The sequence below is a fragment of the Carica papaya genome, chromosome 3, assembly GCF_054855325.1.
Source record: "Carica papaya isolate Zhongbai chromosome 3, ASM5485532v1, whole genome shotgun sequence".
In the NCBI taxonomy this organism is placed as follows: domain Eukaryota; kingdom Viridiplantae; phylum Streptophyta; class Magnoliopsida; order Brassicales; family Caricaceae; genus Carica; species Carica papaya.
This window is the reverse complement of record NC_142311.1, coordinates 31,742,443-31,768,621: the sequence shown is the minus strand read 5'-3', so window position 1 is coordinate 31,768,621 and position 26,179 is coordinate 31,742,443. Positions and strand designations below refer to the sequence as shown.

At 33.4% G+C, this 26,179-nt stretch overlaps 1 protein-coding gene across 4 annotated transcripts; it reads right to left on the bottom strand.

Moving 5' to 3' along the window:
• Window positions 1-6,226: 6,226 nt before the first annotated feature.
• On the bottom strand, window positions 6,227-17,791 carry EMB269 (GTP1/OBG family protein). 4 transcript variants are annotated; one of them, XR_015818018.1, is made up of 8 exons: window positions 16,608-17,781; window positions 15,883-16,156; window positions 12,680-12,971; window positions 12,420-12,579; window positions 9,295-9,403; window positions 8,737-8,875; window positions 7,577-7,707; window positions 6,227-6,421 (listed from the first exon to the last, which is right to left on the bottom strand). XR_015818018.1 is itself a non-coding variant. In XM_088216531.1 (8 exons), the coding sequence occupies exons 1-7, from the start codon at window positions 17,717-17,719 to the stop codon at window positions 8,780-8,782; spliced, it is 1,935 nt and encodes a 644-aa protein (XP_088072657.1). In that variant the 5' UTR covers window positions 17,720-17,785; the 3' UTR covers window positions 7,473-7,707; window positions 8,737-8,779. The 4 variants fall into 4 exon arrangements, 2 of the variants coding, with proteins under 2 accessions (XP_088072657.1, XP_021904974.2); XM_088216531.1 differs by lacking the exon at window positions 6,227-6,421 and having other exon boundaries at window positions 7,473-7,707; window positions 15,883-15,968; window positions 16,077-16,156; window positions 16,608-17,785; XM_022049282.2 differs by lacking the exon at window positions 6,227-6,421 and having other exon boundaries at window positions 7,473-7,707.
• Between the last annotated feature and the right edge of the window lie 8,388 nt (window positions 17,792-26,179).

The following is a 26,179-nucleotide window of genomic DNA, read 5'->3' as shown; positions in this document are numbered from 1 at the left end:
AAAAAAAAGCGTAGTCTTATATATATATATATATATATATATATATATTTGCTATAAAATTACATTAATATTATAAAACCATATTATTAGTTATGTTTGACTCATGATTTTCATATTAGTTAATAAATATTTGAATAAATAGATATTACGTTTATTTTTTTTTTTTTATAAAAGATTGTATGTTTGTATTAAGTATTTTTATTATATTGTAATTAATATATATATATATTACGTAATTAATTAAAATATATATGAATTTTAATTTTTTTTTCTAAAAGGCATAAAGTTTAACATGATCTAAGATCTTAGCTTAAAAGAATATTTGAACTCATCCGTTAGAGAACTAAAACATTTTTTAGGAAAATTTTTAATAGTTTAGGCACAAATGAATTAAGAAAATATTTAATTAAGAAAATGAAACCTCATTAACATATAATTAACATTTTGCTTATAAATACCCTAGTTATGATCACTATATATTATTGTTAATGATGTAAATATTACATCATGTTAATGCAAGCTACAAGGAAAATTAAACTACTAATTAAATTATATAACAAAATTCGATATTAAAAGCAATCAAGTCAGGTGTAATCCGGGTTAATTACTTAGCCTATATATATATATATATATATATATATATATATATTATATGTATGTATAGGTAGTACTAGCCAGCGGATCTATCTAAAAATTGACACTCAATAGCTTGTTGGGCTACGAACATAATTACAATTATAATCTTAATGTTAAATTTTTATTAATAAAAAAATTGTAATTATAGGAATGTCAAAATCATAAGAATTATATAATTAATAAAAATTAATTAACCATGATTAGAGTGGTTGATGGTGGGATTATTGTTTTGGACATATAAAACAACAAAATTTGGAAAACACACCTTGAAATTCTCAAGATAATTAACTTTAATTAATTATATGATTGTTAATTACTAAATTTATCATTGACTAATTTCATCACCACCTTGAATTATATAATATTTATAGTTTCTTAGGGTTAGGTAATTACTAAAATTAATTTTTTTTTTCTTGGGTCTACCAAAAAATTTACGATAAGTAATTTTTCAGTACTATATTGAAATTAGGTTACAAATATTTTTAATATGAATTTATTTATTTTTATCTGAATTAATTAAAAATATTACACCAAAAATAATGTAATTAATATTATGCACATGGGGAGACTCCGTATTTTATGTCGATTAAAAAAAAAAAATCAATTGGGAGTTCTTGTCTTCTTCATGTATTTTTCAATGGAGCAGTTAAGAGATATATATATATATATATATATGAATTTCTACATATGAATTACCAAAGATAATTAAGGCTTCCTTTTGTAATTAACCTGCAAATATTTGAGCATTAAAGTACAACAACAATCGAGAGGGTTTCCCTTCATAGTCACCCATAAAGTCAAGGTTATTTTGGCTGTGTGTTGCTTGTCAGTTTATAAGACTTGATTTATTTATACATACATACATACATACACTGGATATCCTACTGTGGGTGTTTATATATGAATGTGTATTTACGTATGTAATTTCTAGTCATGAGAGAAAATTATACATATATCATACCTTGGGCAAACCCATTCTAGAGGTTGACTTGAAAATTATTATATTTATAAAATAAACTTTTGAATAGAATTCAATCATTTATTTCAAATTTGTCTAAAAATTCTTAATTTATTTAAAAAATAACCCAAGTAAATTATTAATTTAATTGAAAGGATGGATGATTTGATGATATAAACATGAACGTAAATAAAATTTATAAAGTTTAAAATGGTGGTCTCTTCTTAATAGTAGGTGAGATACAAAGATGTTTTACAAGAATGTAAAAATAGGATTTGAAAGATAATTTAGAGATAAGAAAAGGTTCAAGAAAAAGTTATGGTGTGGGACATTGCATATTTTTCGAGTTCCTTGCAAAACTGCCTTTTTAGTAATATATATATATATATATGTGTATATATGAAAATGGAGGAGACATGGATAGGCTGTATTTGATCTCCAAAAGTAAAGAAGAAAAGGCTAAGTCAAAAGGGCAATGAAAACAAGTTGGATTAAATTAGGAGTTCCTTCAAGGGAAGTATATTAAGTATATAATATGTATATATATATATATATATATACATACATATGTAATGCTATTTGGTTAACATCACATGCCTAAACTGCATTGGAAATGACAAGAAAGCAATGACTAATACTCAAATGGGTCAATCTCTTTTATTTTATTTTTTGCTTGTAATTTGTTTTTTTCTATTTCTCATTTGTACTAATGCTTGGCATGTGCTCATTATTATGCTCTATTCTAATTAATCATGCACCTAACAAATTTATAAATACTAAATTTCAGCTATAATTTTAGTATCATCAATTATAATTAATTACTTAACACAATGAAATTAAAATTTAAATAAGTTTAGTGTAAAGTGGTATAATCTATGTATACATATATATATTTTATGTGTGTAATGATAACAAGAACATATCAAATTTTATGTCGTGATATTTATTATAAACAACGATCCAATTTAATTATATCATGTTTCTAACCTGAATTTATGTAGCATTTATATTAATATTTTGACATACCATAAGATAACTAAATCAATAGCATAAATAAACACATTGTTTGATCCAAGCGTATAGTATTCTATGTTTTGATAATTTATTACGATCAGAATAAAAAATACAAAATACATCTGTTAATAAAAAAAATATAATCGAAATCATAATTAATTATTCAACACCAGTCAAAGTCCTTAATGATTAGTTTTAGGAAGTAAAAAAGTGCATTTTAATTTAATTATTTGTATTTTGTTAAAAAAATATTAAAGAGAAGTAAAAAAAAAAAAAAAAAACTAAATGTATTAGGTCAATATAAAAAATGGGTTTTTAAATTTGTCTTAGAAAATAAAATTTAGTATAATTTATTTCATTAATTAACAAATTAATCTTTTTTTAAAAAAAAAATTGAATATGACATAAGAAAAAAAGAGAGATTAAAAATTGTATAACTTAATTAATTGTTTTTAAAATTCTTTAGGAATTAAATGAATTAATTAGAAATATATGACCACCCTTGACTACTCCACTATGATACTTTTTGTAGGACATGAATAAGCTCTACACGTCCAACCCTCTCTTGAAAGAGGACAAGTACTTGCCCACAAACCACATGCTTTTCAATATAATACACACACACACACACACCCATGTATATATATATATGTATACATACGCTCAATCCTTATGCATACAGAAACCCAATTAAAAGAAGAACAAAAACAAATGAAGAGGTGGAAGTAATTCAAACTTGCTAAATAGAATCTTCCTTATTCCACGTAACCTGTCAGAGAACAAGAAGGACTTTAAGCTAATTAAAGGATTAAGGAAGCAAACCATAATACTTCAAAAATATAATCTTCTTTAACATGTTTTTACTGTTATAATTATTGTATTTTTATCTTATATTCAATCGAAACCCATATACAATTTTGCTTTTTAGAGGGATATATACATACATATATTTCTATTCTAATGAAAAAAAAAAAAAAAAATACGACCCATTTGAAATATATATATATATATATATATATATTTTGGGAGGGTGTAGGGGCCTCTTGAAGTTTTGTTGTGGGACTTTTGTTAATTTTGGTGGGAATATGAGAATTTTACACATTCTCCAAGACCACACAAACACACTACGTTCACTTTATTATTATTATTATTATTATTTTGGTCATCCGGAATTTAGGGAAAAAGATTACATCTCTTTCTTTCTTGTAGAATTTGGACTTTGACGAGCCAGAACAGGAGATTGTGGGAGAGATAACAGTGGCCAATGCTCATCACACATATACAACTCATATTTCATAATACATAATACATATTTATATATATATACATACATATAACACGATACATCTAATATATATATATATATATATATAAAACTATACTTTATTTACATTAAATTTAGTATCATAAAAAAATTGTCCCATCTTGCTGTGTTGATTTTGCCCCCCTTCCCCCCTCCTTCCCTTTTTTTGGGTCTTTTCAAGTCAAGTAGTCAAAAACATGACTTGTGGCCACCCACTTAGCAACCACTAATATATATATATATATATATATATGTGTGTGTGTGTGTGTTTGTATGTATGTATGTAGAGATTAATTAGCATGTAACGTAAAGTTTTACTATATCTAACTGTTATGTACTCGTCATTACACTATTTCGTTCTTATTAATAAAATTATCAATAAAATTTCATTAAATGATTAGTTCAAGTACAATATTATTATCTTAAAATAATTAAAACGTTAGAATAAAATTTTTATTAATGATTTTTTAATTATTTAGATTATATGCGTTTTGTTCTTTGTTTTTTTTTTTTTTTTTATTTTTTAAAAAAAGAATTTATGTAGCTCAATGATGATATAATTGGATGTTATGATTAAATTTTATCTATGATATTATAAAGAGATTTATGCATGAATATTAAGAAATATCTGAAGAAAAAAATAATATAACTTACCATAGTTTTTTACTATATTTTATGTGTGTGTGTATATATATATATATATAGTGACAACAATTAATTTAAAATTTATTGATATAACAGACACACACATACTTTTATATTATAATATAGTAGCTGATCGCACCCACTGATATAGGGGTGACTATTACAGAAGCATGGTGCGTCCATGTTATGTAGGTGATTTCTGCAATGATTGGTTTCTTAGATGAATCTATTGTAGTAGACCTATATATATATATATATATGTGTGTGTGTGTGTGTATATATGTAAGTATATGGTGTAAGTAATTGTAATTAAGTAGTGTTTACGTGCCTAATTACTTTAAATTGCTATTTAGTTTTCGGTATACTATATGTAGTATATATGTTTGCCTCTTTGACTTTTGAAAATAGTGAAAAGGAGCTCAAGCTATCTACAAATGTTAATTAATTAATTAATTGATTTTTTTTTTTTTTTTGTGAATATGAGTTCATAGATTTTTTTTTTTTAAATAGTGCATTAAAATTTTACCATGTAACAAAGAGTTATAAGTTGAACAATTAATTATAAACTTTTTGTGGTGTGTAGTTAAAAGATAAATTACTAATGGTAATTTTTTTTTTTTTTTTTTTTTTTTTTTTTGTTTAGAGACCGACTAATAATTGTTAATATAATTTGATCACTGCTTGATTAGCAGTTGGTTCCGTATATTAAAAAGTATTTTTACCAACTTTTTACAGGTACTGTAGATTCAGCATTCTCAGGAAGTTGATGGTGTTTGTTTCAATTAATCTCATCGTCTTCACGCCTGCAATGATTAATTTCTACTACGAAGACGAATTTGTAATTATTATTTTGCAAATCCAAAATTTTTACTAACATAATTGATTTATTAAATAGTAGTATCGAATTGATTTTCTCATAATAATAATAATAATAATAATCGAAACTTCAATATTATACGTTTAAATTTTATAAAATTAATATTATTCCATTTCATTGTTTTAGTCGTGGATATATATATATATATATATATTTCTTGGACAGATCTCAAACAGTTTGGATATTTCATGTTCAACAACAGAAGCGGGGTTGTCGAGTCAACCAATTAGATACAGCCACGTAAGCACAATGAGGGCAGTAAACCTAGTACGCCAGTACAACGTGGGTCGAGTGGGAGGGGGCGGGCCAAACACGTGGACACTGTTGCCACGCATTCGGACAGAAACACTGGGAGCCGGGGATGACGTGGCAAAAGAAAGACGGTCCGTTCTGACGCGTCTCGAGGATCGGAAGACGAAGATCGGAGGTAAGATGTAGGGGTGGGGATTGGTTAGAGAAGGAGATGAACAGTGAAACCGAATCTAGGAGGAGCGGATTGGTCAAAGATTCAATTAGGAGACGCTTGATTTGGATTGGACGGCTGAGAGTGACGGCGTCCTTTGTACTTGTTTTAGAGCTCAATCCACGAGATTTGCTCTCTATTTATATCATAATTCCGTATCTGCAGGAAATTATTGTGCCGGTAACAATTTCTTTTCTTCTTCTTTTTTTTTTTTGGGTTGATTTATTAGAAAATCAAGTTTGGAATTTGTGTCCGTTTGAATTTAATCATAAGAAAGAGTACATTGTAAACAGTTTTTTTTTTTTTTTTTTTCTGTTTTCTATTTTGACGTCTTCAAAATTATTAATTTTAACATCTAAAATAAAACAATTAAATTATAGCTTATAGTAATCACGTACATATGTTATAATAATTTTTGTAGTTGAATTACAACCTCTTTTAAGCTTAATTTTTCATGCTGCAAGATTAATTTCAAATCCCAAATTACATCCCAAGTAAATTTTCAACCAGCTCGACCAAATCGCCCTATAAGAGCAAAAAATAATAATAATAATAATAATAATATCCCAATTTCTTTGAAAGCAATCCATGTTAAACTCTAAATAACGAAAATTTGATTAAATTTTAGCCAGAAGATGAAGGTAAAAATGTATAATAACTCCTGCAACACAACAGAAGGTGAAAAGGGGGTATATTAAGGAATCTGTCACCAAGTTTTGGACATGTAGTAGCTACAGTTCAAGAGTTTCAAGATGGAAAACTATATCTAACCTTGTGCGGGTCAGGTAAACCTACAAAACTAAGTAGGCTTCAAGATGGAGAAAGGCACAATTGAGGTGCTGAATAAGTGAGATAAACACTAAATTTATGCATGATGCCTATTCTGGTTCTGATTTAGCTCAGAATTTATTAATTCCTAATGAAGAACAAATATTCATTGATTGCACAATGATTAAAAAGAGGAGAAATATAATCATTAAAATAGTACACAGGAATTGGGATACAATATTTCCTCTTATTATTATGTCATTGAATGAGAAGCACACATTTCAGAATTAAAATGAGACAGGTGAATCATATATGCGGCATCTACAATATGGAAGTTCGACTTACAAGGGATTGACGATGTAAAAGAAGAAAAATATAGGTGTTGGATTGCCTAAAAGATGAAGTTTTTGAATGCTATATTTCATACAAAATGCTTTGCTTTTGCATTTCTATGAACATTCTGGGGAGTTACTGCGTGCATGCATACATCTATGGACTAACAACACCATTCTTCAAAACTATATATTTAATATTTTATTCTCTTCATTAATGATTACACTAGAAGTTTACCCCTTGAAGTAGAAATCAGAAGCATTCTCAAAATTCCTCCACTTTAGAGCTCAAGCCAAAAAAGACAAGGACATCTTCGTAAATAGCCTTTACGAGTTTTATCTTTCTTGGTATTAGTAGATAACCTAGTATCCATATTTCTATTAAGAGGCATGAATAAGAGAAAATGTTCAATTGCAATGCTTCCATACTTTCCCTTGATCATATCTATTTACTTATCAATTATCAGGCAATATCGTAAAAAATTTAACTTATATTCTTTCTTCAGTAGTTATTTGACATTTAATAAATTTTGAACCAAATTAAGAACATAACAGACATTATGCAAAAGTTTAATGTTACCTCCTTCCCCAACAGTGCCTTCTCCAAGCAAACATTTTCTCTTGATGAAGTTCTCCAACCAAACTTTACTTCATACTTCAATTTTTCATCGAGCTTTGTGAACATCTCTATGTTCCTCATCATTGCTGTTGCTGCAAACATTGCCAACGAAAAAGAAACCAAACCTCGTTGATTATAAAAATAGTGATTGGATAGAGTCAAATTGATGATGGAAAAAGCACATTTAGATATATGGCATGAGTTTAAAAAAGAATTTCACGGTCATCTAAAAAGCAAAAGCTATAGAACTTTTATGAGCAGAAGTATAGAGTTTACTGCAGCAGCAAATGCATAACGTGAAGCAGTGTGGTTAAGAAGAATTTTGTTTGATCCACAACAAGATACTCTTCCTGTAATATATTGTCATTATACGTTTGCCATCACTATGACCAAAATCCTCTCTTTTATAGCAGAACAAAGCATACCAAGTTTTGCCACCATTATATCAGAAACCTTGTGCCGGAAAAACAAATCAAGTAAAGTTCATAAAACAATTTGCAATTGTACTTTAAATGATGGCACACTTAGCTTAAGTTAGCACACGTGAAAAACCCTTGGAAAGGCATAATGGTTAAAAACATTTGAATAAGATCAATTAGTGTTTGCAGTTAATGTGGCTTAAGGAGGTTTGACAATGGCGGCAACATTAAGACTATATATACCTATTTGTATTTTAATTCAAAAAGTGACATGCTCCACTTGTTGCTCAAGTGGTCCTATGCAAATATGACAGATTTTAAGCATATAGAGGACAACGACCCCTACCAAGTAAGTCGCTAAAAAACCTATTTGTGTTTTCATTTTTGTAACGAGAAAGCTCAATAGAGCAACGTAACTCAACAATAACAACCCAAGGCAGAATTTTGTTTAGCAGCATATTTCATGTTACTTTGTCCTCTTGTAATTCTATTAGTTTAATTTTTCTCACACCTAGATCTATTGCAATCCTAAATTTTATCTAAGCAAATTGTTAGCAAGTGATATCAAACCAAATTTCAACAAGTGGTAAAGGAGCGAAAAGCCTAAATAAATTGTGTTGCATGATGGACATGCAACAAAGTTTCTGCATTTTAGCTGCTATTTAACTTAACTTCAGGAAAAGAAAAATTTATCTATCATACCTGCAGGAACCAGCATCAATTTGCCTCGAGAAACATTGGCAGATTACTTCCACTGAGGCCATCTGATTGAATCTGCTGAACCCTTCTTCACATTTGATGCTCCAGAGTTCTCGTCGGAATCATGCCAAATACTCTCCATCTAGAAGGAAGCAGAGAGGAATAAATATGATCATGTTTAGATTAAATGATGTAACATGTTCTATAAGTTTGTAGATGAATTATCTGGTTGTACACAATGAAAAGCATAGAATTGCAATGATCTCTCTGCCTAATAACCTTATAATGTAACCCTGGATGTAAAAATAACAAACTTCATCTAGCTTTATTTCTGAAAAGTGTCCAGAATCTACTATATGAATTGCCTGAAACACATGCTCTTGAATGTGTCATGTGCAAGTAACCACAATGACATCCTAACCCCTAGTGTTCACAAAACCTAACTTCAAACACATGCAGCTATCATGTGGTGCAGTTTATATTTTTAAGTACATCAATTAGGTTCAAGCTAGAGCTATCATAGGAAACACAAGATATTGCCAGCAGGATATTGTGATGCACCTCTCCAACAATCACTGTGTCACCTTCCTTGACCCCAAGTTTCTTTAGGGACTTATTCACACCACATGCTTCCAGAACATGTTGGAACCTCTTCTCCGAGTCAACGTATCTGTAACAAAACATAAGTTGAGTAACACATCATGAGTCATTAGCTTATAGAAAAGGAAGAAAAGGAAGCTTTTATTCTAAATGTGGAAGTATGGGAAAATTAGAACCTCGGACTCTCAGGTATGCTTTTATTGGATATTCTGCTAGACAAAAAGCTATAAATCCTATTTATTTGTTAGCATGAAATTCCCCCTTCGGAATTTGAATCACATTTCCTTTTTTTACAGCCAGCTCTTTAGGGGGACTCGTGAAAATAAGGAAAATTTCCTCTCTCAATTACTGGATGCGGTTCTACTTACTGTTACCTCTGTCCCTACTGATAAGGATGACAGCCCAAAACAGTCTAGAGTGCAGTAGATTAGATAGGAACGATAAAAGAACTTACTACCACAGACACAAGACGGTTGAGCTGCCAGCCAACCCAGACATTGGCTTCAGATCATAAAGAAACACCGTGAATTCAATAGCTCCTAATTTTCTCTCTAGTACTGATGATCTTAATGCTCCCATTACTATTAAAAAAGGGACTCGTACTTCTACTAAATGCCTTGTACCTACTTATGCCTCATATAATTCACTATCACCTTCCTATGGAAGCTTTCGTACCATCGTTTTCTTTTGTTTCTATTCCACAAGTTTGGCAAGAAACTTTGAGGAATCCAAAGCAGAAGAAAGCTAATGGTTTAAGAGAGGAGTGCATTGATAAAGAACGAGTTATGGGCAATTTTCAATCTTCTATTGGGGAAAAAAACAATAGGCTACAGGTGAGTGTTTACTGGGAAACAAAAATCTGATAGGATTGTTGAAAGATTTAATTTCAAAGCTCTATTCATAGCTAGTTGAAAATGTATATATGTAATTATTTTGTACAAGAGTAGATTAGTAAAAACATAGCTATGTACTTAATTTTTAAGGTCTCCCTTTTTTACACATACTTGTTTATATATATAGGGTCAAATTATTCAATAATATCATAATATTCTATTCTACCACATAGTATCAGAGTTATAAGACAAATATTCTAATGTTTTTCTATAAACCCTAACCTGACCTTTATTGCCCGAATTAAAAAAGAACATCCCTAAAATCCATCACCAGCCTTTGTAGCAGGAAATCTCAACAACCTCCCTTCATAACTGAGTCTGCACCTGCTTCAGCCACTGCTCCAACTGCCTGCTCCATCAGCACCACCCTGCTCTAGCCGCCTGCTCTGCCACCAACGATCAGCTGTGCTAAGTCGTGCAAAGTTCCTGCCACTGCCCGGAAGCCTCTACTGCACTAACTAGATGCAGCTCTACTTAGCAGCAGAGTCCCTACCATCACCAAGCTGTGCGTTTCTTGTCTCCAGCCACACCTGCTCTACTGCACTGTCCTGCAGCGTTTTCTGTCTCAGACGAAAATACATTTTGGATCTCCTAGAAGAAACTAGTATATTGGATTGTAAGCCAACCGACTCTCCCACTAAAACCAATAAAAAACTGCAACATGATAAGCCAATTAAAGTTGAGAGGTGTCAGAGACTAGGTGGAACACTATTCTACTGACCACATACAAGGCCTGATATAGCTTATCTGTAATTATAAACTAGTACGTGAATGAACCCCAAGAACCATAAAAAAATGCAATTTATTGAATTCTCAGATATCTGAAAATCTTCCCTTGGAAAAAGCTTACTTTTTTCAAGCAAAATTACATCAAGGTAGAACGTTTTAGCGATGCACATCGGGCTGGATCTCCTGATGACAGGAGGTCAAACTGACTATTGCACATTTGTGGAGGCAACTTGGTTACTTGGAGGAATAAAAAAGAGTTAGTAGTAGCTAGGTCTACTGCAGAGGTTGAATACAGATAAATGGCACAGAAATGTTTTACTTCCTTCTGTATACCTTGCTTCATGACGTTGATCCTTGAGTACTTGCCTTTACTTTTGTAAATATATACAGTTACTTCTATGTATAGGTAACTAGTATATACGTGCGTAAAGAACCATTTGAATATGCTCAGAAATCTCTCTCCTCTCTCTTCAACAATATCTTTCCCTACATAGTCAAAACTCTGCATAGTTTGGTTCAATTTTTAGTTTTCCTACTCTTATTCACAGGTATCCAATAAATATCATGTATTATGATCATATTGTAATATCATGTATCAAAATAATGATGATCAACATTATCATATTATAATTTATTCCTCCAACTTGATATTAGGCAACAGATGCAACAGTTTAGTAAATTTCATGGTTTTGTTCACTGCCTCTACAGCTATTCCTAGTCATCTAGGTAGAAGAGTAACTAAAATTAAATTGTAAAGTGCTCTGTTATTATGTTGAAGGAATAGTAAATCATATTTATAGGAATTTCTATCACAAAGAATAAGAAACTAAGAAGAAAACCTAACTCTATAGGGACATTGACTATATAGAAATGCCTATGCGCAAAATATCCTATTATCCCATAATAGACTAAAATAGAAAAAAATTCTTGTTCACTATCACCCCCTCAAGTTGAAGGATACATAACTTGAAACTTCATAAAAATAAAAGTGAACTAGATAAAAAACTTAAATCAAACAAAGAACCTGTAACTTGACGAATTTTACGAATTGCTTGCAGCAAGATTCAGAAAATTCCAAGAGAATCAATTTCAACTCAACAAAGTACTAACTTGTTTCTTGTGCCGACACCTGTTACTATCTAAGTGAACAGTTGTTGTAAACCTTCTATAAATAAGTAACTACTTGTCACCAACTTCAACAAACAAATTTTTAAAATTTTCTTTGAAGGAAACAAACCTATAGGACGTTTAATGAGCAGAATTCAACTTTAAAAGAATGTCCTATAACTTGAAAACAATAATTTGCAAAAAGATAAAAAATAGAAATATGAAATCCAAATTTAAAGGGATGTTCCCTATTATTTGTAAACAATCATTTCCAGGAAGATAAATAATGAAAATAATGTTGACATTTGATGCAATAGAGTACCCAGTAAGAATCAAAATACACAATCGTTAACCTACCGCCAGTTTGTCATCTGAACAAAACGTTGCAATCCAGATCCAACTACATGCCAAGTACTGGTAGCACTATCATGAAAAATCTCAAACTCATTGATGGAAGTGCTTCGCTGCTTATGCACCTTATCTGCTACATGGTTCAAATTAATTGGATCTTCCCATCCTAAAAATATGGAGCTTTTTCAGGCCTAGTTATTAAAATAAGAAGGATTTAATGAATCACTTATATGGGAGGTAGCTAGGAGAATTATGAGAAGTTTGACCTTCAAACTCTTTGCTGGCTTCTTTATTCTTTTGCAGAAGCCCATATGCTGCACAAATCACTTCATAAGTTCCCTCCCTTTTCACTGCACTCATGCAAAATGGTTCAATCCCATGAGCTTGTAGACGTTCCTTAAATAACGGCCAATTGTTGTATGCCTCTGGAATGTCCATTTTGTTATAAGCAACAATATAGGGCTTCTCAGCTAGTTCAGGACTGAATAATTCAAGCTCAAGACGAATAGCATCAAATTCCAATTCTGGTTGCGGTGCTGAGCCATCAACCACATGCACCTACATGTCCCAAAAAATAAACATTTTATTAATTGCAAACCCTACACCAGCACTCATTTAAGCTAAGAGGTAGAGAAATGAGAAAAGAATAGTCAAAAAAATAATTGGTCCAGGACCCAAAACGGGTTCATGGTGATCAAGGAAGGTGCTAACAAGAGTTTCATTTATTAATTTTTTTTTTTTTGAAATAAAAAGTATGGTATGTATCATTATTTATTAGCAACAAAGAGATGCCAACCCATGTACAAAACTATTTACAAGTCAAATAGAATATCACTAACATTCCCAAAATCCTCCATAGAATACAAAAGATGACCCATGATAAAAAAAACCCAAGGTGTGGAACTATTTATCTCTAACCCTATCGAAATTGGCTTCCACCCTCCAAAAACTCTCTTGTTTCTTTCTTTTCAAACCACCGAAATATAGCAAGGGGAATGAGAACCACATGTTCTTCCCACCACTAATACCCTTCCAATCCCAGATCTCATCCCTTATAGTACTGGGCATTACCCAACTGATCCCCAAGAGTCCATACAACAAATGGTTAACAGAACTTGGTCAACAATATAGCATTAGATAATCTACATATAAAGCTTAAAAATTTGACTTGAATAAGAAGAATGGGACGCCTAACTGAAGGAAAATTGACTGTAACCTAACCACTTGCAAACATGAAGTGAAGGCTGCAAACATGGCAAATTGTTTTTCTAATGGCATTTGAAGATGAAAACCTAGTGGTTTATAGTGGTTTTTGATGGCCTCATAGTCAGGAAAACAGCTTTGCCGTGGAGACCAAGCTTAGCTTGATAACGTTTCCAATATTTTGCCATTTAACCATTATTATGGGAATCCATGGGGGACTCTTTGGAAATTCATGTTAGGGAGGAAGTCTTTCATAGTAAGAAGGGAGGATGACAACAAATGGGGCAAAGGGGGACAGTGCACATGAGAAGCGGCAATGTTTTACAATCAGAACTGGCATCAGGGAGGCAGGGTGGCTTTGTAACTGCCTCAAAACATCAGCAGCAGAGGGTTTACTTTACAACTAGTCTGCGGAGTGGGGAAAGGGTATATGCATGCTGCAATAAATAAGAATGAACGTGGGAGGTTCCTGGAAATAGCTGAGTTCAGGGGGTCAGTATTAGTCAACAAGGTCTGTTCTAGAGGGGCCTCGAGGAAGAGAGCAGATGAACATGGCCGCGTGCTGTCTTCTGTGACTTTTCTGGACCAGGGCAAAGAGAAGCCAAAAGAGGCAGAGGGAAGGAATCTGACAGGGATGTTGCTTCTTCCCAATAGTGTGGAGAGACCAGGAGCTGAAGTTGCCGAACAACTCAGGCAGAGGCCATGCACCAATCATGATGACAGAGACAGGAAGAAAGTAGATTGGACTTATGATTCAATTTTCAAATCAACTAAACTTATGCCACACAATCTGCTCTGGGGTTACAGTAGAGAATTCTGGATGGAGGATTTTTTGGAGTTATCGTACAAAATCGAGCAATTTTTGTTACTCATAATGGTCCATGAAATGGCTCCACATTCTTCCTACCTCACACCCGATTCCAAGTAGGAAATGGCTCCACATTTGAGATTTCGGGAAGATTGTTGGTTAGGCAACCCATCACTAGCCTCAATTCCCAAGGTTGCACATGATTTCTTCTAGTCCTCAAGCTCTCATATCCTATTTTACAACAACACAGGAGGGTAAAACATCTTGGAACCTCCATTTATCTCATAATCTTTATGTTAGAGAGACCTAAACATTTTGGTCCTGCTGAAAGCCTTCGCAAAGTTTACCATTTCCCTCCAGCCCGACCGAAGATTATGGACCTTAGACATCTCTAGCATTTTTACTCGCAAATCTTTATTTGATTATCTCATAAATAACCCCACCAACCCGGTTATGATTGTTGCTAAAGGATTCTGGAAAGTTCTTATTCCTATTAAGGTGAGGTTCTTTGCATAGATGATGACTCATCAAAAGCTTAACACAATTGATCTGCTCCAAATCCGTCATCCTAATCATGCTCTTTCTCCCAGTGTCTGTGTTTTGTGCTTCAAGGGGGGAAACACATGTACATTTGTTCCTATATTGCAAGGTGCCTTGAAGGCTGAGAACTGATGTGCTTAGGATGTTTGAATGTAGTTGGGTATTGCCTCCAACAATGAATAGTTTTTTGTGCATGTTTATCAAAGAGGATTGGATTCGGAAGGCTGCCAAACTCCTGTGGCAGGGGTGCTGTTCACAGGTCTCTGGTGCATCTGGTTGATGCACAATTCAAGAGTTTTTAATAACAGGATTTCTTCATGTTGACATAAATATTTGGTTTCCTAAATAATTGTGATATTTTTCTATATAGTTAATTTCCCTATTAATGTTGTAATTATTTAGAATCTCTACTATAAGGGTAATTTTTCCTATTTGTACTGGGAAAATTTGTATATATATATATATATATATATGGATCGTCTATAACACAACAAGGAGTAGAAAATAAAGAAAATATTTTTACCCAAATCTCTACACTTCATATTCCGAGCTGAGGGAGAGGGCGAGTTTTTTGGCGTCCATATGAGCTAAACCATGGTTTCTTCACAGATATTTGCATCATCAATCTCCAATGATACTGGGATATATCTATATACAGCTTGCAGCTTTTCTACTGTCTACTTTTTTCATCTTTTACTTTTGCTTTTCTGTTTGGGGGTTTTATTTTTTTGTTTCTATGGCGAGGATTTCTCTTTCTCCCTTGCTGTACTTTTCCTTCTCATCTTAATAATGTTGTCTTCTTTTACTTAAAAAAAACAATACAAAGCTAAAAATACTAGGTTTAAATATGTAATCATCCATTAAGAGACTAATAATTTTATATTTGCAACAGTAGTTATTTGGACATAGAGCAAATACCAGGGCAGAACACCTTTCAGTGTGTCGAAGAAACTCATGACCCAAACCAAAACCCCTGTGTGCTCCTTCAAGCAAACCTGGTAAATCTGCCACCACCATTGTAGAATCATAGTCAAATGAAACCACGCCAAGGTTGGGAAGTAAAGTTGTAAAAGGGTAATTTGCTATTGTTGGTTGAGCAGCACTTATCACACCCAAAAGTGTGCTTTTTCCTGCATTTGGAGCACCCACTATTCCAACATCGGCGACCAACTTTAGTTCCAATTCCAACCACCTGATATAAAATACCAATATTCCTAAAATGAATACAAACCCAAGAGGAACACATGACATAAACATGAAAATCCTTAATCTGTTCATGGAATATCTTAGCATATTTGCCTCCTCACTTTGGACTAACTTCATTTCTCTTTATTGTAAAGCAACTGTACTTTATTCTCAGTATTGATCTATGAGGATATCAGAGCACATGCCCATGATATTTAACCTTAAAATATTTTGTCCCTAGCATCCAGAAGAAAATCAGGTTCATGCCAACCTATGATTGAAGAATAATAAAAACTCATGGAAAAAGTATGAAAATGCAACCTTGAAAACGTTTCTTCCCAAACCAGACACACAAAATCAGTGGATATTCAAACAAAAAATATATAGGTAACCAAGAATCCAAAAAACAATGAAAGGCACCCAACAGTAATCAAACAGATTATAAAAAAATAACTCACATTTCTGGACCCTCTTCACCATTTTCAGCAATTCTAGGCACCTTATTTGTTCTGGACTTAAATGAAGCATTCCCCCTTCCCCCTCTCCCACCAGGCAACAACAATGCACGTTGTCCAGGATACAACAATTCCAACAACACCTCCTCCTTCCCTGCTTCCCTGATTACCGTGCCAGGTGCCACCTTCACCACCACATCCTCTCCTTTTGCCCCATTTTGCATCCTCCCCCGCCCATGAGCCCCTCTCCCGGCTCTAAAATGTACACTATTCCTAAAAGGCAGCAATGAATTCATCGACCCATCAACCTCAACATACACATTCCCACCTCTCCCCCCGTCTCCACCAGATGGTCCTCCTAAAGGCACATACTTTTCCCGCCTAAACGCCATTACACCGTTCCCTCCATCCCCAGATTTTACATATACCTTTGCCCTATCAAAGCACCGCATCACCGCGGGAACCCCCTTCTCCTTCACCTGAACATCATCCTCCAAATCAGATAAATTCACCATTTCTCCATCCTTAACTCCATCTTCCCCATTATCATCACCACCATCTCCGTTTTCGTAATTATATACCGCACCGCCGTTAACCTCAAACACCATATCTTCATACTCACTGCCGTAAACCTCATCCAATTCATCCTCATCGCTAGAACCCAAATTTCCTGGAAAGATATCAAATCGACCATGATTCACCCCAAAGGAATAATCACTCCCTCCCTCCTGATCGACCTCCTCTTCTTCTTCATCGTCTTCGGTACTCAAGCTGCCAATTTTATTCTCTGTAGTGAACTTTGCTACATCTGAATCAGAGAGCCTGACTTCTGGCGAGAAAGCAAGAGAAGAAGACAGAGAAGGAACGGAGAAATCCTCTTTTGGAGGGAGGCGAGTATAGGTGGTAGCTTCGCCGCCGGATAGGCTGACCGGCTGAGGGCCGGGTGTTCGTCGGGATTTGAGTTGGGCATGGTGATGATGGTTAGAGTCAGGGCAGAGGGTTTTAGAGGATGGTTTTGGTTTCGAATTAGAGGGTTTTGCAGGGTTTCGGGTCCTCGGGCGAGCTAGAGCTTGAGCAGAGTAGAGACAGTTTATGGATAGGGATGAAGACGCCATTTGCAGTAGGAAGAAAAAGAAAAAAAAAATAAAAAAAAAAGCGGCAAAATAGAAAGTGAACCTACGGAAACGACGTCGTTTCTTAGTTGCCTAGTTTTCTTTTCTAATTTTCTCTCTGTCTTCTTCTAATCTCTTCTGCCACGCTGGTTCAACAACGTCATTTTTTAGTTATTTAATTTTCTTTTGTAATTTTCTCTGCTTCATCTTCTTCTGCTAATCTCAAACGACGTCATTTCTTAGTTGTCTAATTTTCTTTTGTAATTTTCTCTGTCTCATCTTCCTATCTCTTATGTTATGTCGATTCGTAATTGTTCAACTTGATAGGTGAGCTCGCTCGCTCTGAAAATTTGGTTGGAAGAGCTACAAGATGGATCCTCAAAGGCGGATGACGTGTTAGATTAGTGGAGCACTATAGTGTTCAGATCAAGAATTGAAAATACGCTCTTTCCTGTTCTCTTTGGCCTGATTTTGCTTCCATCAAGTTTCTGTTGAGCACAATAATACTCTTAAAACCATGAATCTGAACGTAAGACTAGATGGTATTGATAGGGGAAAAAATAGGTGAGTTCCAATAAGGGTTTGAAACAACAGAACTCATTTCTCAAATAATTAACCCCGTCGCTGATGCATTTGAAATCTATATTAGGGATGAAGAAAAGAGTAATCCTGTCACTGATGCATAATGAAGGTAATCTGTATGGATTGCTAAAATTAAATAGACATGAATTGCTAATTTCATATCTTGTTTTGTTCCTTTTACTTTTTTTTAGCTAATCTTCATTCCTAAATTTCTTTTCAATATTAGCTTTGTCATTTTCGTATCACAAATCTTACGGTACTTAAAAGTTCTTATTTGGATTATTAAATCCCAAATATATTGGAAGTACTCTCGCCTTTCTCTTTGGTAAAATCTTGGTTGTTTACACTATGTTTAAATTGTAGTAAATGATAAGATTTTAATATATGACATTCCACGAAAGTTTCAACTTTCAATGGTAATAAAAGGTATATGACCGACAAATTTGGGATGAATTTTAAAACCACTGAGTCGGTGATATGTGACTGATATGTTACTTTTTTTTTCTTTATACCCCATATAATATATTTAATTCTATTTTTATTTTCATAATTTATTATTTATTTTATTAAATATAAAAATTTAATTTGTAATAATTATTTATTTAAATATAAATGTAATTATATTGGTAAATAATTTAATTTTTTTTTATTATATATCTCTTATATACCACTTACTATTATATAAATAGATATAGATAAATTAGTAATTTGATTGAAAATATAACTATATCATTCTATTATCCAAACAAAAATATATCATTAATATACATTAATATATAATCATCCAAATATAAAATTTTTTTACAATTCTCATTCTATGTCATTGTCATTTAATTACTGTCATTACCATACATGAATTAACCATCATTAAAATTTATCCAAACAGGATGTTAATGTTATGATTAATCGATTACTGCAAATGTTGAATTAAGAAATGATTTCGATGTAGGACGAATAATGATCAAACTAACCTAGTATGCGCATAGTTTAGAAATAGAGAAAATTTAGATGAGAAATATAAGAATAAAGATAGATTAGATGATAGTAGAGGTCAAAGTTAAGAAATATAGGAAGAAATTCAATGAATAAGATAGATTAGACAAAATGATATTCAAAAGAATGAATATAGAAAGAGATAACATGAAATAAAACTATAACAAAGACATTACTAATTCGTCATGATCTATTCTCTTTGTTGTAGCCACTAGCCCCTGTAATACAACTAATAGGAAAAATTATAAAAAAAAAGTAAAAAAATTATAATTACTATAATATTTAAAATTTATCTGAAAAGAAACTAAAACATTATAATGTTTAAATAAATCTAAATGACCTAATTATAATGCTTAAATAAATCTAAATGACCTAAATAACATAAAAATACAAAATAAATTAGAATAATTATGAAAAGTTTCTTTCATAAAAAAATATATTCTAAATTAAATCTTCTTGTTATGTACCGTACTATCCCATTTGGCAAAAAGTTGATCTTGTATTTTTAAGTAGCGAAACATCATGATAGGAAAGACATGAATATTCTTCAAAATCTTCAAAAGTGGAGACTTTTTATAATCTTATATAAAAATTGAAAGTTAATCAAAATTATAGATTCTTAAGAATTATAAAACCAACGAGACAAAATGAAATTATCACAAGAAATTTGTTTATGCAGTTCATGTTTAATGTAATATCATGAATGAGAACCACTTCATTAGTAGCATAAGTGTAACAAGATTCTTGAAAGGAAATAAGTTGTTCAACATCATTAGTGCAAACAAAAAGAAAATTTCAATAAAAACAAATATTTTTTGAATTGTAGCTATTGGCTCGAAAGCAGCTTCAAAATTTTCATCTTTAATACAAGTGAAATGTTAGTTTTACTACTAAGCTCAACATTTACTTCTTAGAAGACTTCTCATATTTTTTTAATAGCAGTTGTCACATATGTAATAACTATTGAGGGAATTTTTAGCATGAACAACATCGTATCGAATACAAATTAATTGTGTTTGTATTTTAATACTCTCTACGTATCTATGCGTAGGGAGCAAAGGCTTGGTACATATGTAGTTGAGTAGATTATATGAATGATTGTAACTAAAATCTTATTGGATTATATGTTGAGTTATAATTAGATGCGGGTGGATGGGGTCAAATACAAAGGCAACATAAGAAACGTTGCTAGGGATCATTTTATGAGTCTATATGAGGAAGAATTTGTTGTTAGACCTCAACTAGATAGTTTGAATTTCAAGAAAATTGGGAGAAGCAACAGAAAAATGTTAGAAGCCAAGTTCTCTGAGGATGAGGTAATCTCTGCCCTAAATTCTTGTGACGGGAATAAGGCCCCAGGCCCGGACAGATTCAATATGAACTTCATTAAAACCTTCTAGTATGTTATTAAAAAGGATGTTATGGATGTCTCTCATGAGTTTCATTCCAGGGGTAAGTTTGTTAGAGTTTTGAATTCTAATTTTTTGGTATTGATTGCGAAGAAGAAAGGTGCAGATAATATTAGAGATTTCAAGCTTATTAGTTTGTGAGCTGCATTTATAAACTCATTGCGAAGGTGCTAGCGAACAAGTTATCCAAAGTGTGGAGATTCTTGAGAGAGGATGGTAGGATGTAGAAGAGGGTGATTTTGGCTAGGTGTCAGACCTAGGCAATTACGAATTTGGGGAGGGTGGATAGAGAAGGGCAGGACTTAAGTATGTGGAGGAAAATCAAGATGGGTTGGTCTGGTTTTGTGGAGAACCTGAATTAGAAAGTGGGTAGAGGTAATGAAACTAGATTTTGACACAATTAGTGGTTGGAGAGGGGGTGTCTTACAGTCCGTTTTCCCATAATCTATACAATTGCAGAATCCAAAAATGTGTTGGTAGAAGAGGCTTATATGAGGGATAATGACAGATGTATCTGTTCTATTAATGTTTGTAGAAATTTGAACAATTGGGAAGTTGAGGAGTATGTAAACCTATTGAAGAACATATTTGATTTTCAAATTTGCAGTGATCTGGATCGGTGCTATGAAAAGGGTGCAAAAATGGTGAGTTTTCGGTGTGCTCTTATTATCACAATTTGATGGGTCATACAAAGTGTAGTTCTTCCAGATTTCCCAGCACCTTAATCTGGAAAAACTGTGCACCCCATAGGATGGCTTTCTTTGCATGGGAGGCCTGTAGGAAAAGCATTTTAACCCTGGACAAATTGAAAGTTAGGAGATGTACTTTAGTGAATGACTGTTTTATGTGCTTGAAAAACGAGGAAGACTGTCGTCACCTTTTGCTTAGGTGCCCTACTGCCTATGAACTATGGACCTTGGTGTATGACTTGGTAGGAATCTGTTGGGTACAGGCTGGCTCGATTGAGGAGGAGATTTGTGCCTGGGGTATGGCAGGGTTGAAAACTGAAATTGCAAGACTCTTGTCTATTTTTTGAGTTATTTGGAAAGAAAGAAATTTAAGAGCTTTTGAGGGGATTGTGAATGATATTAGCAAACTAAGAGAGAGATGGTTTAACTACTTCGATTGTCTTGTGTTGGGGTATGATATCATTCAGGTTGAGGATTTTGGGGATGTCATTAACTCACTAACAAATTTGTAAATCTTTTGTAAAGGGGCAGTACCCCTTCTTTTTTGATACCTTACTAATACAAATATTATACTTTTTCTTTCAAAAAAAATGTTGAGTTATCATCTTTGGCACTGTCTTTGGAAAATAATTGTAAGGTGTGAATCTAACCAATCTAATATGAGAAACGGGTAGAACACTATTGAATTCTTTTGTAATTGATTAAAAAAAAGTCTAAAAGTATCTTAACTAGATGATCAAATTGGATTGGTTAATCTGTAAGAAAATTCCTATTCGTAGGTGTATACATGAGGTGCATGTGACACTATTATTGGTGTATCATCTTAACTAGATGATCAACAATTTACGTTGAGACTGATAATAGCAAGATGTTGGTGTGACACTAGTTTTAGTATTTTTCTCCTGTAAGGAAAGGCTAGAAGGATTAGAATTTTTTTTTCAGATAAAACTTGTGAAATTCAATATGAAAATTAAATTTTTTTTTAAAGATAAGATCATTTTTTATTGAAAAAAAATCAATTTTTCTTTCTATACAGAGTAAAAATGGCGAAAGGTAGGAATAGAAGTTGGACTCTAATAGTAACCCATGCAAGATGAGTAACCGTTAAACTAATTTGTCTTACAAATAGTTTAGAAGTAAAGAAAGAGTGAAAAACAAAGAAATAAAGGTAGATAAAGGAAATTAAATATTAAGGTGAAGAAATATGGTGACAGATAAACTGAATGAGATATATGAAATAAAATAATAATAAAAAGAATGAGCATAGAGAGAGATAACATATAATAAAATCATAATGAAAAAATTCTTAATTCATCATTTTTTTTTTCCTTTATTGATATCTACTAACTTTTTTATCTACACATTATTTATAATTAATAAAAAATTATATAAGAGAAAATATTAGAAATTCTAATTCTCATATTTTGAAATCTACCAAAAAGAAACTAAAATAAACTAATAAATCAACTTAACTATCCTAAATAACTTCAAAACATAATATAATAACAACTGCAATACCTGGGGTCGGAAAATTGGCCCAGGATAAATTTTGTTAACTTAGAGAGATATAAAAAATAAAATAAAATACATTTTATAGATTAATTTAATGAAAATTTTGTTTTATTTGAAAAAAAATAAATTAAGAATGAGATTGAAAATAATTTTGGTAAAAATGGGTGAAAAACTGAGTTCGATGACCTTTTTGAAAGAAAAATTAGAAACTAGGGGGTCAAAACGTAATTTTAAAAAATTTTACCACGTAGGACTGCCCAGTTAGCAGCCTTAACGAACCGAGCGTACCGCGTGGCAAGGCACGCTGATTCGGTGCTACGCTGGTGATCTGCATGTTCCCTCCTCAGGCGCGAACAGACGGTTGCGATCAAACACGATGAACGGTTCAGATTCGTTTTCTTTTTAGGCACGATCGGACAGTTGAGATCAAATGCGATGGACAGTCCAGATTCGTTTTCTCTTTAGGCGCGATCAAACGATCGAGATTAAATGCGATGAATAGTCCAGATTAACGCGAGATATGTATAAATATTTTGCATCACACAGAACTCGAACCCTATCCGTCAGTCCCTTGCCAGAGAAGAAGAACCAGTCGTCGGAGAAGGGAGCCGACAGCTGCCTGATGCAGCACCGGAGCCACCTCTGGCTGCCAAAAAAGGTAAAAATTCTCCCACCCACTTAAAATTCGATTCCAAGCACCCTTGTGGCCATATCAGAGCAAAACAAACGATGAGTGAGCTGGAAACCGCGAGTAAAGCCCGGCGGCGCCGCTGTGGGCACAACCCAGAACCGCTTCCGACGAACCCCGCTTCCCGTTTCGTGCGACTTTTCCACCTTTGTGTTCACTGTTCTGTTTTCTACAGGTTGATCGAAGAAAAACATCCAACTGTGAAGGTGAGCTAGTGGAGCCGCCCCACCGAAAAATTCCACCACCAGTAGGTTTATGTTTTTGATTTTTTTTCTACTAACCGATGCCCCTTAACGTCTTTTCTAGCAATGATGAGTATAAAACTGGCCGAAATTGACCAAAATCGACCGAAAACGGCCAGACTGAGGTAAACTGTTGCTGCGAACGGCGGTGCTGTCGCCGGAGCACGACGGTACCGCTGTGCTAGAATTCTGAAATTGGTCGAAAAAGGATTTTTAACACCAATTTTGTGTTTTATGGTATTTTAAGGTACGTAAAGTGTGTTTTAATATCTGCAGAAAAATTCAAAAAATCTGGGGACTGATAGTAGACGCAGTAGAAAGTTCGGTGTTTCGGACATCGATTCGGGTAAGAATCTTTCACCTTACTCTCCGTTATGGAATTGACGTTTAATGATTGATAATATAGTATTTTGTATAATTTAAAAAACTTCAAGAATAATTAAAGGTAACTAATGGAGCCGAAACTGGTAGTTATTTATTGTTTGTCCCATTTAACTGATTATTTGTTGTTACAGCTTTAAATGCAAGATAATATACTGGAATTGTTAAATGATTCAGTTATATTTCCTTGATGCATATATTATTTGTCTTGAGTGATTTACGGTTAATTTTTGAAATTAAAAATTAAAATATAAATGGAAAATTGCTTTGTTAAATGAATTAATGAATGATTGTCTGACTAGATATCCTGAGAGATGGTGGACAGACCGGGTACATAGGGAATTCTACCTTGAACATTACCTCATATCAGACGGGGTATCGATAGATGATATTTTTGGTGCTCATATCGGATGGTGAGTAATGTGATATTCTTACTAAGCTAGTGTAGCTCACCATTTCATTAACTATTTCAGATTAAGAGGACCAAAATCTAAATCTCGATCAATAAAGGGGTTGTGAATAGTTCACCATCCGGACTTCTTTCAAAGGCTAGTGAAGGTCGTCCTAGGATACCAAGTTGTTTACTTTCATTTATTTCTTTGATTTTTCGCGTATTCTTTTAGAATGGACATTTTCGTAGCTCTATTGAGTATTCTAAATTATTGTGAAAAGAATGTAAACCCTAACTCTATTATTTCGCTTTCGCATTCAATTTATGATTTTATTTTTTTTTAAGTTTTGAGTCTTTACAGATGGTATCAGAGTCACGTTCTTCGGAACCATTTCTTACACAAAAACTTAAGGAAATACCAAAAAATGAATTATCTGTCAACCATTCCTTGTGAAATACAGGTACATATAGATGAGGAGAGGAATACCCCCACTAAACCGAGCAGCCCGGGAGAGTTCGTTTCAAGAGGATGTTGATCGACTCTTTAAAATGCTGAAGAGACTCATTGTTGCCCAGCAGGCCTGGGAAGAAAGGAGGGAGCTACCTGACCCTCCCCCGCTGCCACAGTTTGAGCCACCCCGGTACAACTCTGCTCCTCCACAGTACCATCCAACACCACCACAATATGGTCCGATGCCCACACCACATCACTACAGTACAAGCTAGTGCCTCTACCATATCATCTAGCACCACCATAATATAATCTGACGCCCCACATACAACTAAGTGCCACCACAGGGTCACTCGATCGTTCTCCAGTAACATCCGATCCCTTTTCTATGGGACTCGGTTCTACCCATGATTGACTTGATAGAGGTTGACATATGGGACTTTGATGTAACCCTATGAATGAACTGGTTAGCAGTGTATCACGTCACCGTGGATTATTCCCACAAGAAACTTGTATTTAAGCATCCTAACGATGAGTCATTTACAAGCAAGTATTATTCTCTCATAGCAATTTCTTATTACATAGCGCTTTAACTCGATTGTTTTCTCTACACTATACAAACTTAAGAAAAAAATTTGTATTCAAAAGACTCCCCGGATGTGCTTCCTAATAAACTTCCCAGACCACCAGTAGATAGGAAAGTTGAGTTCACCATAGATCTTCAGCTTGGCACGCAACCTATCTCAGTTTTTTCCTTACCGCATGAGCCATGTTGAGACAGAAGACCTGAGGAAACATATCGATGAATTACAGGATAGTGGATTCATCCGACACAGTGTGTCCTCTTGGGGTGCTGGAGTCATATTTGCAAAGAAGGGAGATGGGACGTTAAGGTTATGTATTGACTATAGGGGACTGAATAGGGTCATAATCAAGAACAAATACTCCCTCCCCAGTATCGATGACCTTTTTGATTAGTTGCAGGGTGTCCAGATCTTCTTTAAAATAGACCTGCGTTCAGGTTACCATCAGGTAAAAATCAAGGCAAATGACATTCCCAAAATAGCTTTCTGAACTAGGTACGGATATTATGAGTTCCTAGTCATGCCATTTGGACTAACCAAC